Below are 17,827 nucleotides of genomic sequence, written 5' to 3' on the forward strand. Positions count from 1 at the left end.
GATAAACTCTATAATGAGACAAGTATTTTCCAAATATGTATCGTTCTCCAGACCTAATAAAACTCTCTCAGCTAAGGTACAGAGTGGTCCTGTGTTACAGGTATACTACTAGCTGAAAACAGCATTTGTGGCTAATGGAAGTAGTAATACAACAAAAGTGAATCTGTTCAATCAAAGAGGGAGGGGGGTAGGGAAAAGAGGAATAGAGTGGGAGACAGGGAGGGAAAGAGAGAGTCAGGGAGGATAGAAAGAGAATGACTGTAATTACAAGGAAATCTCAGCATCTGAAACCTTGAAGAAAAGTCATTCTGGGTTTCCAAGGTTTTCGGATGGTCATGGCACCTGCCAGGTCCTCCACACCTTAACTATGTGCCAGGCTGAGGCCCCTTAATCTCCATCATGACTCAACAAGATAAGCATCATGACACCTACTGTGTGGATGAGAAAACTGACTCTCAATTACTCACAGTGGTCCCCGTGGTTGTGAGTGGCCAAGATTCAACCGTAGGTCTATGGGCCAAAGGCTTGTGCCTTTTCAAACATGCCACATTGTATCTCAGCCTCCAGCCCTCCCAAATAGAGTCTGAGAAACTCTTTAGAAATTAGGACTGCCATCAATATAGATCTGTGGGGTAGATGTAACAGCAGAAATAGGTACATAGGTTCGGGGGGGGTGCTAAGTTGGTCACATGACTTGGGCCACATGCCCCTTGTGCTGATCTGCCCCCCCTCCTCTACTGTGTGCTCATAAGGTGAAGGACCACATGCAGCTGTCAATCTCCTGCCACCCAGGGAACATGATGAAAAACAATCTCCTTCCAAGGTCTTCTCCCACCTTCCAGAGGGGGAAACATCATCCCAACAGTTGCTATCGCTTTTCTCGGACTAGTGAGAGCCTACGCCTTCAGAACGGAGCACACTCCACGTCACACTCGTTCATGTCACTACTGCACTGTGGAATGCCGACTCGACATGTGGCAGGAATGCTGACTTCTCATCTCAGTTGTGAGTCTGGATTAGTGAGACTGCCTTGTTTCAGATCTATACAGCCCTCAACAGTACACTTATTTTGAATAGCACACTGCAGACTGCAAATACCTGGACATTAGTGGTATCACTGAATGCTCGGAGCAACCATGTACAGTCAACAGGACTAATATTAAAAGCAGGAACTCGGGGCGCCTGGATGGCTCAGTCATTAAGCGTCTGCCTTCGGCTCAGGGCGTGATCCCAGAGTCCTGGGATCGAGCCCCACATTGGGCACCCTGCTCTCTGCTAGGAGCCTGCTTCTTCCTCTCCCACTTCCCCTGCTTGTGTTCCCTCTCTCGCTGGCTGTCTCTATCTCTGTCAAATAAATAAATAAAATCTTTAAAAAAAAAAAAAAAGCATGAACTCTGGAGCCGGACATCCTGGGTGTGAAGCCCAGCTGTATCGCCTACTTGCCATGTGACCTTAAACAAGTTACTTAGCTTTTCTGAGCCTCAGTTTCCTTATAGTAAAATGAAGATAATTTTAAAAACTAGAATGTGTAGAACTTTAATAAAAATTAAATGAACAAATATATGTAAAGTGCTTAGAAAAGCACACTGTACCCATAAGGCTTAATAAATGTGAGCTGTTACTATTTATCATTTTACCAATAATAGAACAGTCTCCCGGGAGTTAAGGCACTTGCCCTAGGTCTCACAGACAGTAAGTGACAGGACTGGAGCTCTGGTCTCTCCTTCTAGCATCCGCCATACTGCCATCCAATCATAACACCGATGCAGGCCCGAGGTCAGGCCTTCATTTCCTCCAAATCAAGCCTCAAATATGGCTTTGCCCAGAACATTTAAATTAATCTATTATAAATATTATACAAATATTTCAAGTACTGCAGAGTGCCTGCATGATGAAACCACTCTCTAAGCCTGGTAAATAACAGATGAAGATATGCCCATTTTCCAAGTTCTAAGAGGAAGAAATTTTCCAATCACCAAAGGTTTTAAAAGAGCTGAGACAGGTTGAAACTGGGGAGTTATCACCAAAAATGACTGTTTGGAAAAATATGATAAAACTTTCCAAGAGAAATTAGACACAACAATTCTCTCCAGCCTTGTGATTGCTCTTTTTCACCAGCTTTATCTAGCCTTCTAATGCTGTCTCTGTTCCAAACACCAAAGCTACACTCTGGGAAACACACGCCATGTGTTCTTCACGTCTCCTGAAAGGTCCACCTTTTCAGTGAGCCCAGGAGGCAGAGTCCACTCATGGTGAACCACCCGTATGCTATCAAGTCTACGTGACTTGACAGTTGCCAGGTCAGGGAATCCCTCCTCCTTTCCCCACTTGGTCTTGGTGGGATGGGCAGAGATGGTAAAAATGGTTCCTTTTTCACTCAAACATTTATGGGGCTGGGTTCTCTAGGTAAAGAGCATCCTCTTCCTACTTCCAACTCTAGAAAAAAATTTGAATTGTTCATCAAGCTAACAGGTGGGAAAATGACCCAACACTCTCTTAACTACTATTATTTCTAGAAATGAGACTGGGTACTGGGCTGAGAAAAATCACATTTTTATGTTATGTGTGCCTGTACCATCCGAATTATTTTTTCCAAAAGCATTTTCCAAAAGCATAATTGTAATTTAAAAAAAAGAAAAGACTTTTTTAAAGCAAATTTTGAAAAGAAAAAAAGATCAGAGAATGTCCGGGTAGCAGGAATGACATTAAAATGGATGTCTGAACACCAGTCCCGCTCTTGGCCAAACTCCCCATGAGCTTGTTAAAGGACCAAGCCTCCTGTGAGCCTGTAGACCTGGCCGACACCCCAATGACAGCCTGGTAAAACCCTGAGCAGAGGACCCGGGTCAGCCACACCCAAATACCTGACCCACAGAAATAATTGAGGTAAGAAATGTATGTTATACAAGTTGCGAAGTTTATGCAGCAATAGAAAACTAACATGTCATTAATGCCAAATTCCCAGGAATACATCCATACCCATAAGTTATATAAATGGAAAGTGTCTTTGAAACTACCGAAGGGTATATAAATGTTAGCTAGTATTAGTCATTTACTTTGCACTATTTTAAACTGAACAGATTGTGCACTTTTAGTTGTGTAACTTTGATAAAAGCATCTGATTTCATCCTTATGGGAATCCTAATTCTAGTACTAACTTCTAAAAATTAAGGCAATTTTTACTAGACTTTCAAAGCAGTCACTTTTGCATCTACAATTAGTTTAACTTGAGACCCTAAAATTGGACTAATTCAGCCCTCTATATCTGGATGATCCCCAACCCAACAATTCAGATAGAAAACAAACTAAATCGACTTGTCAGCACCGAAAATACTTCTTGTCAGAGAACAGACACCTTGGTGCTTTAGTTTCCAAATTTGCCCTGGACCTTGTTCTCGCCTAAATTGCAGCTTTCCTGTTCCTGAACAGAACCACAGTCCTGACCAGCCACCCTAAAAACAGAATTGCGTCTGGGTGGGTCTCCTACATGACAAGTCCACATGAAATCCTGCCCCCATTCCGTCTGGCCGGGGGTGGGGAGGCCGGAAGAAGGTCTGACCAAGGCAGAAAGAATACAGAAGAGCAGTGCTCGGTGAGGTCACAACCAGCATTTCCCAACACTGACCCCAGACTGTTAGACCGAAAGGCACATCCTGCAACTTGTCCCAGCCGGAACGGCGCTCTGCCAGGAAGGAGGAATAAAAGCAAACAGAGTCTCTGACCCTGCCTGTTACCCCACTGGGCCAACACTCCCTCTCTCTACGCTCACCTGATCCTCCTCCATGTCCAACCGAACGGCTCTTACTGCAAAGATCGCATCAATGTCTGGAACTGTCCCAGATTTAGGGACTCTCCCTGGCCACAAACAGGATGAGGAACCAACTCAAGGCTTCGGTGCATGAATCCACCTCAAAGCAAAGAATGGATGTTGCTGGAGTGTGCACTGGAGGAGCTTTCATAAAAGTATCTGACCCCGTCTTTACAGGGATCCCCATTCTAGTACTAGCTTCTAAAAATTAAGACACTTTTACTCAACTTTCAAAGCAGTTGCTCACAGTTACAATTGGTTTAACTTAAAATGCTTAAATTGGACTAATTCAGCCCTCTATATCTGAATGATGTGCAACGTTAAAAATTCAGATAGAAAACAAACTAAATGTACTTGTCAGCACCAAAAATGCATATTATTCAAAGGGCTGCAAGGAGCATATTAGACAAAAACAAACCCATATGCATTACAGAATGGAATAAAACTGAATTACTTTGGAAGCAAATATCTCAACAAAATTTCTCTGAAGTGGATGGACTTCAACTATATTCCCAGAGTCCTTGCGGCACCTATTTACTCTTCTCTGCTATCAGGAGTTCTTCAGTAGAAAGTCTACGAAGCATGAGTGCACCTAAAGCCTACAACTCAAATGATAAATGCTTCCCATGGGGCATATCCTTTTGGTACCAACATCCATAAAGTAACTCCCTACCAAACACATGATAGATTTATAGCAGTGACCACGTCAGCATTAATCCCCTTTCTTTCTCTCCTCCTCTTAATATGTTAATCAATATATCTGGTTGGGTATTCACCTACTTGCATACAGGCCATCTACTCTGGAAAAAGTTGACCCTACCCCAATCTTAGAGGTGGACATCATTTTCTTAAGCCACCCAGTTCATTCTGGTCACCAGACCACAGTCAGTGATTCAGGAATGTGTGTGTGAATCCACTGGTCTACCCAGAGCTGCTTCTGGTTTATTATGACAGGATCACAAGGGATTCTACTTCCAAAGTCAGCTGGCTGAAGTCAGAAAATCACTAACAGTTATGAATGCTCTAAAGAATTGATAACTTATATCTAGAGGTCAACCAGTCCCTTGTGAGACCTCTGTGAAGTCAGGGACTACTTCTTATCTCCAGATACTGGGGGTGCGGGATGAGTGGACAGACGGCAGGATGGAAAAAGAGGGTCCCCTGATCTTGAGCTTGTTCACAAAGGAGGCTGCTAAGTCTGTAGGGATAGCCGGAGTTCAAGAGTCTGGGCCAAGGTCCTTCCATTTGTTGGCCCCCTTATCAACCATGGCTTCTAAACATACAAATGACTATTCAGTTTGTTCATATGATGGATCGTCATGGACCATCACCCACTTTTACAGTATAAAACTATGAGCCTACAAAAGAGATTTTTTTTTTTTAAAGATTTTATTTATTTATTCAACAGAGACAGAGACAGCCAGCGAGAGAGGGAACACAAGCAGGGGGAGTGGGAGAGGAAGAAGCAGGCTCATAGCGGAGGAGCCTGACGTGGGGCTCGATCCCATAACGCCGGGATCACGCCCTGAGCCGAAGGCAGATGCTTAACCGCTGTGCCACCCAGGCGCCCCAAAAGAGATTTGTTTTTTAAAAAAAGCTGCGTTTTCATTGTCCGGGCAACAATTTTAAAACAAGGTGAAGTACAAGACAGTAAAATATTACATGTCCTATTAACTTGGCCTCTGGCATCAGGCTAAACAATTCTGCAGCGACCTATGAACAAAAGCAAAGCAGGAACAGTATCAAAATAAGAGCCAGAAACAGATTTCTCAAGGGTGGTATATATGACATATGGGGTTGCAGAGGTGTGGTGATCAAATTTAGTGTATAGTATTTTTTTTAATTATCAAAAACAATACATGCTTGACCTAATAAGTTCTATAATACAGAGATCTAAAAGGGTAACCCTTCCCTGTCCCCCATATCTCATCCCACCCTGCTGTGGGGCCTGACGTTAGCGTGCCTTTCTCTGCGTGCATACAAGTATACAGACACACATGCACATCCATAAACCCGTTTAAAAAAAAGGATCATACTATACACATTGCTCTATAACCTTTTTTTTTTGCTTAAAATAGAGAATGCCTAACCTTCCAATATGGTGTATGTTTAATTATAAAATGAAGGCACACATCTCATGGAAATGACAGCCCTCACATACCTTGGAAAACATTAATCGATATGAATATCTGGAAGCAGAAAGTCATTTTCTGCTTTTGTTTTTGTTATACCAGAAAGGGCATTCCTCAAACGGTTAGAAAATAAAATTAGGTGGGGCTGAAACCCAGACATTTCGTCTGCTGAAGACCCATGAACATTAACATTTGGCGTTTTGTTAAAAAGGGGACTGTTTCATTTTACTGGGCACAAGAAATCAGGTATGTGAATGCATGTAATGTGCTGCTCTCCATCCCGTTTCAATCCCGCTAAAAGCGATCTGCGTTTCCTCGAGCCAAAAAGAAAAATGATCAGCAGCTTTACTTACGATAGAATTGATTCTTCCTATCTCCATCTCAAAGACCAATGTTTAAAAGTCTGTCTTTTACTGGATATCAGACCACACTTTCAGTGAAAGCCACAGAGCCGCACAGGTTTCCCACCTGAAAGCCGAGCCGCTCCACTCTGCGGGAAGGTGACACCAGCCCGGCTGCCAACCAGACGGCACCTCCTCCCTGCCCTGCAAAAGCGTTTTATACCTTTTCTATTTCAATCAACATTTTACATAACTACATCTCTGAACTTAGGATCTGGTTATCCCACCAATATTCCAAAAGCACTATCCACATATCTCAAGTAACTGTCAACCTCCCCTACTTCCAGCAACACAAATCAAAAAGATAAAAAGTTCCAGTCCCAGATGATGACTACTGTTTCCTTAGGAAATGGAATTATCATGGGACGCCTGGGTGGCTCAGGCTGTTAAGTGTCCAACTCTTGATTTTGGCTCAAGTCATGATCTCAGGGTCGTGAGACTGAGTCCTCGTCGGGCTCCGCGTTGTGTGCGCAGCCTGCTTAAGATTTTGTCTCCCTCTGCCCCTCCCCCACCCAATAAAAAGAAATTAATTATCTGAAGTCATCCCTAAAATATAATTGGCTAACTGGAAAGGAAAACTGTATGTGGCATAAAATAATAGAGCTTTGCATAGCACTTTTTAAAATATATTTGTTCCACAAAAGTAATAATTGATCATACTCATATCGGTTACAAACGCTCTATTTATTTATATTTCTTCTTACTGTTCCCACATTGACAGAGAGAAAAATATGAAGCATGTCCCAATTCATCTCCAAATACAGATACACTATAAAAAGGTGGGAAAAGAACTCAGGAGCGAGGCAGAATCAGGTAAAACCACTTTCATCCAATGCACCCTGTTTCCTTCTCAGCTGCTGGGACAGGGCAGCAGCGCCCCGTCTTCTTGGCTGAGTTGACAACACAGCTCTACCTGAAGACACGCAGACTTCTGGGCTTAATGCGAATCCCTAAGAAAGCTGCACGTTTTAAATATATGTAAGGAACTTGACAGGTAAACTAACAATATGACATCCTTTAACAAAGAATTTTTACAACACAAACCTTCTCCTTCTATTATTGCATATCTTCACGTGTTTTCATTTTTGTACATGACACTATCCTCCCGTGTAGCAGAACAGGACTATTCCCAAACCTCCAGGGAGCAAACATAGATCCTTCTCTGATCGTCTGCTTCTGTCTCTCTGCTAACGACAAACGCCAACCAGGTTCATGTCTTTTTTGACAGTTCACTGCCTTGCATTTTAATGGGAAGCTTCTCAGAGGCTGGAATGCTAATGTTCTGAAGGCATCCAAGAAGATGCCTATGGATTTTACAACTCCTCCTGTTATCTGGTCCTCAGAGGACAGGAACTCAGTACCCGACGGCTTTACAAGGCCTCCAACACCTCCAACGATACTCTGCACAGTCGGCACTCCATAAACACCACATGGAAACTTGACTCTGACCGATATTACTCACGTGCCGAATGAGCAAACACAAAACTCTTTCTGAGAGTTTAAACAAATACCTCTGAACTCTACTACGCGAAGAGAAAGAAGAAGAGTCTAGAAAAGAGAAGCCAGCTCTCGGCCACAAAACACAAAGTCTAAACCCCACAGATGACGTCCGGTGTGTACTCACGTATATCTCATTATGGTCAAAGCGTTTCTTGAGGTTGTTGATGAAGGTCTCCTCAGAGAGAGGCTCTAAAAGAACCATATCTCCAACCCCAATCATATTGTCCAGAAGTGACGTTTTCACCTCCATTTTGGCCATTGTCTCTTCCTGTGGGAAAGATGGGGGGGAAAGGAAAAATTTTAATGGGCAAAATTATTTCAGATGCGTTCTCAGCACCACTAGAGAAATGAAACACCGGTAGTTTCAAATGGCGCTCATCTGCCTCTCGAACACCGTAACCTCCCCTCCAACCCACGTCAGGAGGCCCGAGGCTGGCTGCAGTGGCTGCCAGGCCGCTGGAAGCCCCATACGCTCGACCCTCCCTCCCAGTGCACCATTCCAGGCTACGTCTGTCTACAGAAGAAGCCACTAGGAAACCAGGGTCTCCGTTTTCTTTCACCTCAAGTATAGCTGACATACAATATTATATTAGTTTCGGGTGTACAACATAGTGATGCAACATGGATGTACGTTACAGAATGCTCACCACAGAAAGTGTTCTTACAGTATTATTATAAAGTTATTACAGTATTATTGACTATAGTCCCTATGCTGTATTTTTCATCCCTGTACCTTTTTTATTTTGTAAGTGGACGTCTGCACCTCTTTAGACCATCCCCTCTCCCAGCCAGAGGTTGCAAAACTCTAGCAAGAGGACCCACCGCACCCCTTTCGACCAGCCCTTGCATACCAATGTCAGACTTCAACTTGTAAGAACCTGCTTCCCTCAAGATGGTATCTCTCAGTACTCTGTGATGAAACTCAGAAAGTATTTTCCCAGGAATCAGTGGTTTTTAAGATGATACTAACATTTGAGTACTTGCTACCTATCAGACGCTGTATCCAGGACTTTATATGCCTTCATTCATTTCATCTTCACAAAATCTCTATGAGGTAGCTACTGGGATCATTATCCCCATGTTAAGATAAGGAAGCTCAGAGAGATAAGAAATTTTGCTTATGATTTCTTAAGAGTGCGTTAAATTTTGTGTTAGAGAACTCAATCACTACTTCTAACTTGGCACCTCTGGGGGGAAACCTCATTGCAGGCGTCAACACTGACTCATAAAGGAACACAACCCTGTTGTAAATCAGAGGTTGCCTATATAACCTGCCAAGACTGACCTCAACGTTCTTCATTCTCACCCCAACAGACCCACCACTACAACACCAAAATCAAACGAACATGCAATGAATAGACCAGAAATACTAGTTTCCCTCCAGCCCGGTCTGCGAGCCTACCAAGGGGAAACACACTACAAAGGCAGCATTCTCCCCTCCCCACTAATGTGAATGGTGCCGCCCAAAAGCAGAATGTTAAATCCCCATGCCCTCAAATCTGATCGCCGTCAAGAGTCCTAAACTCCTTTCAAATATACAAACATAGGAAATTAGAGTGTTTTATGTCACTTTTCCTAACATTACCAGGATGTACGATCACATTCATCTGAGACATTCCCTCTAAATGCTTCTGACACAGAAGACAATTGTGTATACTTTCAGCAGACTAATACTAAACAATACTTCAGGATACTAATAAATACTCAGATATATTCATGCCCCTAATACTGAGGGGGAAGTACATTTACTTCTTCTCATTAAGGAGTCACCCATGCATATTACACCTTACACAAAGGTTGGTCTGCTTGCTTAGGATAGCAATTTAAATAAATGTCTTCCTATTCTAGCCTAGAATATCTAGTAGGTCTCCTACAGGCAACAGAAACTATATTTACTTGGGCTATTTGCAAGAGAACTGTGATGGGGTGAGAATTATATAACTCTTTATTATTAATTACTGTGATTTATATGAATCCACAAACACACCCTTTATTGCTGACCCTATTAGAAAAAAAATTTTAAGTGTACACTGAAAAAGCCAGAAAAGAGAGACCAAAAGAAGCAGAAAGGAAAGGTCTCTCATAAACAAAAATAACCCACTAAGGAAGTATTTAATATTCAAAAGGAGAAAAATGGAGTTAACTTTTTCATTAATATATACTTTTTTATTTCACGCCAACTACACCCAGAATAAATGGCCCTAGGTATCACTAAAACCCAACAACAGAACGGTTTCGTGCATTTTGAACGAGGACAGGCTCTGTTTTAAAACAAAACGGGCGGGAGAGGGGGCACCTGCTGCTCTCTGGAGAAGCAGACGCCCAGGAGAGCAGCTGGTCTCATGCCAAGTCCATGGAAAGACGTGCACGGGAATAGGAACATGAGTGCCCAACCTTTGTCGCAATAAATTAACACTGAAATCAAATTTCAAGTTCTCAGACTCATGAGATGCCAAAGGCACTCTATCTGCGATGCATTACATATAATTTGGCAGATGAGGGAAGAAGGTTTAGGGATTAAGGGGGAAGTCAACCTGAGAAGGGTTTCAAAAATAACCACCTCAAACCAGCAATTTAAATTAAGCAAAGAGGCTGAAAGGGAACTCTCTGCCCCGGGGGCTGGATCTGAAGTCTATTTATGGAAACTGCAGCGGAAAGACAAGGACCTCACTGCAGGTAACAATAATTAAGCAATCTTTCTCTGTAATTAAACCTGCTTTACCATCTTTTCAAATACAAGTTTCAAGCAGGTTTGTATGGGTTCTAATTTTTACACTTCTATCCCAACTTCATAATCCAAAGTGGGGGAGAGGACAAAACAAATGCTGAGCTACAGGGAATTGGTATAAGTGAAAAATTCTGAAAACAAAACCTTTGCAAACCAAAACACACCAATAAAGTAAATCCGCTGAGAAGGTGATACCAGCATTCAGTTATCCAAGCATAGTTTTGTTCCATTTCGGATTTGTTTTGTTTTGTCTTTTTTAGCATCCAAGTACTTTGGGGGAGGAAACAGTGACACCCACACACCCCCCCTTCATTCTCAGGGTAAAAATGGACACAGAGAAAAACAGCATAGAGGCACTTCCCTCGCATCCTACAAATGGACCAATTCCCCTTACTGTGACTACTGGATCCATCCTTGGTTTGGCTCAGAATCACTGACTCAATATTTCCATAAACTATCAGAGGAAGTCAAATGGGAGAATCCAATGAGCACGTACGTAAAGCATATATTTGACACATATATGTCTATCTTCAACCTTCCCAAGACCTCCACAGAACCCCATGTTGTTCTAAGGAAGTCAATTTTATCCCATGTGCCAGGAATACAGTGCATAATCTAGACTGAGGCAATCAACACATTACCATATTCCGGCCACTGTAATCGATTCAGGGCTGGTCATACCAGCCAGCCTCACAGGCTTTGGCTTGGTATATTAGGACAAAGGCTCTCTCCACTCTGGATGGCAGGATTTACAGATGTGATACATGAAACCGCCATGGCCATGTCACCTCTGCTTTCGTGGAGGGGGTTGGGGAGAGGGTTAATCTGACGAGGATGGCAACACATGGAGGAAAGCAGGGTAAAAAAAAAATAACTGAGAATTAGTGCAGGAGCCCTAATGACATCACAGACCTCTAGATCAAATTGCAATTGACACCTGCTCCATAGCTCCTAAGTCTACGCACACAGAGGCCAATTAATTCCCCCTTATTGTTTAAACTGTTTGAGTTGAATTTTCTATTATTTGCAACAGAAAACATCTTCCCTAATAGAAGAAGCTGGTACAAGGAAGTGGAGTGTTAGAAGTAACACACAGAGGACCATGGACTGGCTTAGCCAAGGCCACAAGGTGGAGCGGGAAGCGGGGGGAGCGTGAGGACCTACTATCTTGGACTGGCAAGATGATCACCTTCGACATGTGATAGCGAACAACTGATTAAAACCGTGGTTTGGGGCGCCTGGGTGGCTCAGTCAGTCAAACGTCTGCCTTCAGCTCAGGTCATGATCTCAAGGTCCTGGGATCGAGCCCCACATCGGGCTCCCAGCTGACCGGGGAACCTGCTTCTCTCTCTCCCTCTATTGCTCCCCCTGCTTGTGCTCTCTGTCTCCCTCTGTGTCAAATAAATAAATAAAATCTTTAAGAAAATTAAAAATTAAAAAAAATAAAACCGTGGCTTGTCGTGCCTTATGCCTTGGACCTTGTGCCTCCAACTTGACAGAATTTAAAAAAAATTCGGACGCTGGAGTATGTGTTGGCTACTTAAGGATCTACAAGAAAAAGACAGGCTTGCTGTGAAACTGGCCTGTCTGAAAGCCAGAGCAGAGAATAGAGTGGGCTGCTAAATGGAGTCACTCCAGCTGGAGGTGGGAAACGCGGAGGAAATGTGACCTGTCCTAAGCGCCACCTGTTCGGTCTCCATGGCGTGAGGCAGGGATAGCACTCCACCATGAAGATGTAGCACACGAGGGGCATCACCCACTCTACTGCTTCGTCCACTTCTTACTCTTCCAGGGGCATTCTACGAACCAAGAGCTAAGACACTCTGCAGACCATCCACAGCTAGATCCCACCACCAGGAGACAAGTTCTCAGACCAAGTTGTAGGTTCAAACCCTGGGAGGTGGCAGTATCTCTGATTGTGGTTACTAGTCCATGGAAGCAAAGAAATCTAGAATACCAAAACACTTTTAAGGGATCTATGCTGCCAAAGAAGTGTGGCTGACAGGACTTAACAACGACTTGATCCTTAAGAGAGTCAATCCCAAGATCTCCAACTCCTAAGAACCACAATAACAAACCACTATGCACGGCAGCCCCTGCCAAAGCATATTCTTTTCATAAGCGTAAGTACGGTGAGAAAGGTGTATATGAATGTTGGGCAGCCAAAGGGGACAGCCATTGCCGACATTTGTCTTTCTTTTTAAAGGGACATTATCCAGTACACAGTCCTACTCCTATTGGTACCTAATCTCCCTTTTAGGGAGTCCCCAGTTACCTTATGATGACAAGTAATCTACTGAGAAGTAGTACCCAGTTCCCACTGCAGAATTCAGAGGAGGCAGATGTGCCGTCTCCACCCCAAGGAGAGCCAATCACATGGTCCTGGGATCGGGAGTCCTGGGTGATGGTGAAAGCTGGGGGTGACGGCTGCGGGAATACTCATCACTCACTGTACCAACGGCCACAGCATGAAGCCCAGGAGGTCCCGGCGCCAAGGCTTCTGCTACGGATCCTGCTGCCCAGGCCTCCAGCCTTTCTTTAGTTCCTGGCTATCTTCCAAGCCCGTATCCTTCCTGGTCTTCCAACCTCTCGGCAATTTTGTGAGTCTCTACATCCTTCCTGCATTGCACACAGTCAGGATCCCTAACTGACAGGAACGCTACCGACAGGGCCCAACATACAGGATTATACCACTGTTACAGCTTCATTATTATGTAAAACCTAACCTTTTTCTCGTACTGGTGAAAGCAATCTACAAAGTACTATCACAGGAGTGGCCTTTGGAGGAAGCACGGAGGAGCCTGCAGGAAGGAAGGGTCTCTTTATCTAAGGTGCTGATCTAGCCCAGCCACCAGCCCACCTGCTGCTGCAGGGATGACTCCAGGGCCGCCCCAGCTTTCCACCTGCTTGTCCATCCAAGAAAAACAAAATATATGATTGTAACTCTTCTTTCCCTGACCTCCTCTCATCTCATAAATTTCCAAAGTTACTACCTATATTTCAATGTGTACCAATTCATTTACTAGAATCTTCTCAGTGTAAAAATACCACTTAAAATACTGAGAGCATCATTTCAAAAAGTCCTCAAAATCCAAAAGAAAATGCAGCATAAACATTCGAAAGCATCTTAAAATGCCTACCTGAAGCCTAATACTTAACCTTAAATTACAAGCCACCTACAATGTTAATGTCATCTGTGCTCGGAGTCAAGACCAGCATCTCCAAGCCAAGAGCCCTGCACACAGACACAGCCAGACCAGACGGCGCATCCCTGAGAAATGCATGGTCATTCCATTCCATTTAGAACAGCAACAGTGAAAAGCTATTCCAAGTTAATAATTAATTAATTGACTAACAAGTGAATAACAACTGAGAAAAGATGAAGGAAAAGCTAAACTAAAGCATCCAGTGGTCTCCCGTGTTATTCAAAATTCTTAGGCTAACACAGATGAGAACAAACGTATATATTTTAAGTTGAAACAGTTTTACTGTAAAATTGGAAAGGACATTCACAGATCACAGCTGAGGGTGCGGTGATTAACAAGGATTAATATCAAGTCATTAGCATAATTTTAAAGTTGAGGGAACTTTTAAAGCAAAGCCATAAAAACCACTTGGCCGGAAAACTTACTGAGAGCAGAGCTCTATTGCTTTGGCAGCTGGAAATGAGGACGTGGAAAACACATCTATTGTAAGGTCATTAGCAGTATAGCTCAGAGGCAGCACCTTCGGGGAGTCTTCCTAGCATAGTAACAATGGTCCCAAGCTGACCCTGGTTCCACTCTTGACCTCCTTGCAGAGGGGTCCTGTATGCATGATAGCCCCTTTTCTGGAGAATCAGCTCTTTGGCGTCAGGAGTCACAGCATATGCACCCGCATTTCCCCAAGGGCACAGTGCGCTGCCCTAGCACACGGTAGGCAGTCAGAGAAACACAAAGGGGAAACAAGTACGCAAATGTACGACTGACAACTGAATCGTTCAATAACGCACGTTCTTGCAGCTGCCATGGTTGGTCTGAGCAGAAGGCAAAAAAATGACTGCAGCCTCCAGCCACTTTGATCCAGTCCTCTGAAAACATAATATTACCCACAAAGGACAGGAAACAGAATTGAGCCATTTGACTCCCAAAGAGATCACTAAAGCTTTTAAGAATAACATGAGAAGCACATTTAAGGAACCAAACTGGGCCAATGTGGCAAGATTTCATGAACAAAATAAATCTCAGCAAATCCTGGTGGCAAGACAAAGGCAAAAGAGGGGCCAAGTCTATAGGACGTGGTTCAGCGCCTGATACAATGAGCTTAAATGACTAAGAAAAACTGGAATTTCCTTCCTCGATCTTTTAAAATAGCACACATCTCCTCTCGGAGAGCAGTTAGACTAAATTTCCATGCAATTCAGCTCAACCACCACTTACAGGATGGAATCCTGTTGGTCTCTAGCATTGTGTTAAGTGCTCTGGACACTCTGAGAATCATCATGGCACGTCCCCCTCCCCACACCACCCCCTCCAGGAGGTCCCAGCCCAATAAGAGGCAGGAAAAGAAAATAAACCACTTTTGAAATTTCAAATGACCTTTTAACAATTAAAAACAACACATATTCACTATACAAAAAAAAAAAAAAATCAGAAAATGTAGCTGAGCAAAATACAAGCCCAATTTAACACGCTCACGTTTCAGTCTAAATCCTTTTGAATTCATTTGAATCCTGATGAAACCTGATTTTTATAACCAAAGAACTGGCCATCGTTTCTGGTCTGATAAATTTTGATATAAACTTTGATACACTACTAAATTTTGATATATGTTTGCCTCCAGGTAGGAATGTGAAACAGATCTGGAAGAGCTGTGGAACTTAATGAAGGTACACCAATAATATCCCCACCGCTTTTAAATTTAACCAAGTTGCCTGACCATCTGCCCCTTGGTTCTTTACCTTTTCCCCTCCCTCAAATGAGCAACCCAGATTGTCAACAGCCTGCCCACCAACCATCTCTCCCACTTGGCTGAGCCTAACATCTCAACACGTGTCCAAACCTTCTATCTCCCACCATCCTATACCAAAATATCCCCCAAACGAAAACAAAACCCTCCTATTCTCCCTAGATTCCACAAAGTCACAACAGACCCAGTTTCTCACCCCTGGCCTTTCCCTGTCTCTTACCTTCTCCCCCCAAAGCCAACCCCGGCTCTGGGCTCTGGATTACATCATCATCATCATTTGCAATCCCCCCCCCCTGCTGTGACTGGGCTAGCTCAGCCTTCATCCTTTCTCACCTGGAAGGCAACAGCCTTCTCCGTGGTCTCCCCCTGCCTCGTTTTGCCGCCACAGCCTCTGCCATCCCTCTCCTTCCCCCATGCATGGGCCACACTTCCCAAGTCGCCTTTCTAAATCACAACCTGGTCAGGTAAGTTTGGATTTAAAGCCTCTATGACTCTCCACAGCCTATAAGCCGATATCTAAATTCCTCAGCAGACCCTTAAAAACATAAAACACAGAATCCCCCTATGACCCAGCAATTCCACTCTGGGGTACAAAAGCAGGGATTCAGAAAGATATCTGCACACCCATATTCAAAGCAGCATCATTCACAACCGCCGAGAGGCCACCCAAGTGTCCATCCACGGAAGAACGGATAAACTAAACGTGCTGTGTGCAGCCAGTGCAACAGTGTTCAGCCTTAAGAAATGAGGACATTGTGACACAGGCCACCCAATGGATGAAACCGGACGACATCACGCTAAGTGACACAAGCCAGTTGCCAAAAGGCAAATGCTGCATGAGTCCACTTGCGTGAGGTACTAGAGTCGTCAAATACATAGCGACAGAAAGCAGGATGCTGGCTACGCGACAGAATGGGAAGCTGTGGTTTAATGAGCACAGAGTTTCAGTTTGGGAAGATGAAAGAGTTCTGGAGAGGAACGATGGTGATGGATGCACAACAGGGTGCATGCACTCCGTGCCACGGAACTATGCACTTAAAAAGGCTGAAATGTTGGGGCGCCTGGGTGGCTCAGTCAGTGAAGCGTCTGCCTTCGGCTCAGGTCATGATCCCAGGGTCCTGGGATCAAACCCACTTTGGGCTCCTTGCTCAGCAGGGAGTCTGCTTCTCCAGATATTTCTGCCTGCCACTCCCCCTGACTGAGCTCGCGCGCTCCCTCTGGCAAATAAATAAATAAAATCTAAAAAAAAAAAAAAAAAAAAAAAAGCTAAACTGCTAAGTTTTATGTTAGCTATCTTTTAGCACACGCACAGTAATTCCTTCTCAGAGATCGAGACTTCACAACCGAGCCTGGCCTTCCTCCCCAGTGTCCTCCCTGGTGAGCCTCCCACCCAAGGCAACACACACCACACACGAAGAGGCCAAGGCCTCCGCCGGCTCCTCCGGCCAGGCCGTCGCTAACGGCGCTGAGGCTCTGCACCAGGCCAAAGCACGCCTGCCTCCAAGGATGCGGAATTAGGACGGCAGCCATCGTCAGGTGCCTATGAGGAAGTCAACGAGCCTCCAGGGGACGGGGTGTCCCATTCAGGGGAGCCTCTGCCAGACTCTGGGCTTCCTCTGAAGCTAATCCGAGAAGAGGAATGACACAAGTGCAGAGAGAAGCAGCTTGGGACCACGGGGGACAGACAGAAAAGCTGCTTTAGACCTGAGAGTGGTTCTAGCAGTAGGTTCTCAAGAGGTTCGGCTAAGCTTCGTGCCTTAAATAAATCCTCCCCGACCTCCACGAGAGCGAGTGGCCACGCCTCACAGGCATCATGTGCGGAGGAAGCCAGCGGATGTCCTGCGCAGCGGTGCGTTTGCAGGTGTCCGCCTCCCTGGGGAAGGCCGGAGTGACCCCCTCACCGGCTGGCACAGTGGCGGGCACACAGGGCTCTGGAGTGCACAGCAAAGGCATGAATGCGCATCAGAGACGCACAGGCTGCTCTTCCTGCCAAGACCGTTTCCGTCAACTCTACCCTTCCCATCCAGGCCACGAGAGACATAGAATCATCACAGAACTTCAACTGATACACAAAGAATGTGAAAGACTGGGGACGGAAACCAAAGGGCAACACGGCTTCTCAGTACTTACCAACCTAAAGGGCAAGTGGAAGGACAATTTTCTCAAGTAGCATGGTTTTCAAAGAAGAGGAGAGTCGGGGGGAAGGGGCAGAGAACCACAGACGGTGCTTTGCAGGGCTCCCCGGGGTAAATGAGAAGGTGGGCCCCAGCATGCAGGTGTGAAAGGTCTCAGGGATGATGATTTGCACTCC

General features: G+C 44.6%; 1 protein-coding gene across 3 annotated transcripts in view; it reads right to left on the minus strand.

Annotated features, from left to right (window-relative positions):
- MYO1B (myosin IB) overlaps window positions 1-17,827 on the minus strand; it is a 175,766-nt gene that overhangs the window by 136,285 nt on the left and 21,654 nt on the right. For all 3 annotated transcript variants that reach the window (XM_040642629.1, XM_040642635.1, XM_040642630.1), the window contains exon 2: window positions 7,966-8,109. In XM_040642629.1, the coding sequence (XP_040498563.1) occupies window positions 7,966-8,100 (135 nt within the window). In that variant the 5' untranslated portion in view covers window positions 8,101-8,109. The remainder of the gene's footprint in view (window positions 1-7,965; window positions 8,110-17,827) is intronic.

Source organism: Ursus maritimus, unplaced genomic scaffold, assembly GCF_017311325.1.
Source record: "Ursus maritimus isolate PB19 unplaced genomic scaffold, ASM1731132v1 scaffold_1, whole genome shotgun sequence".
NCBI classification, from domain to species: Eukaryota; Metazoa; Chordata; class Mammalia; order Carnivora; family Ursidae; genus Ursus; species Ursus maritimus.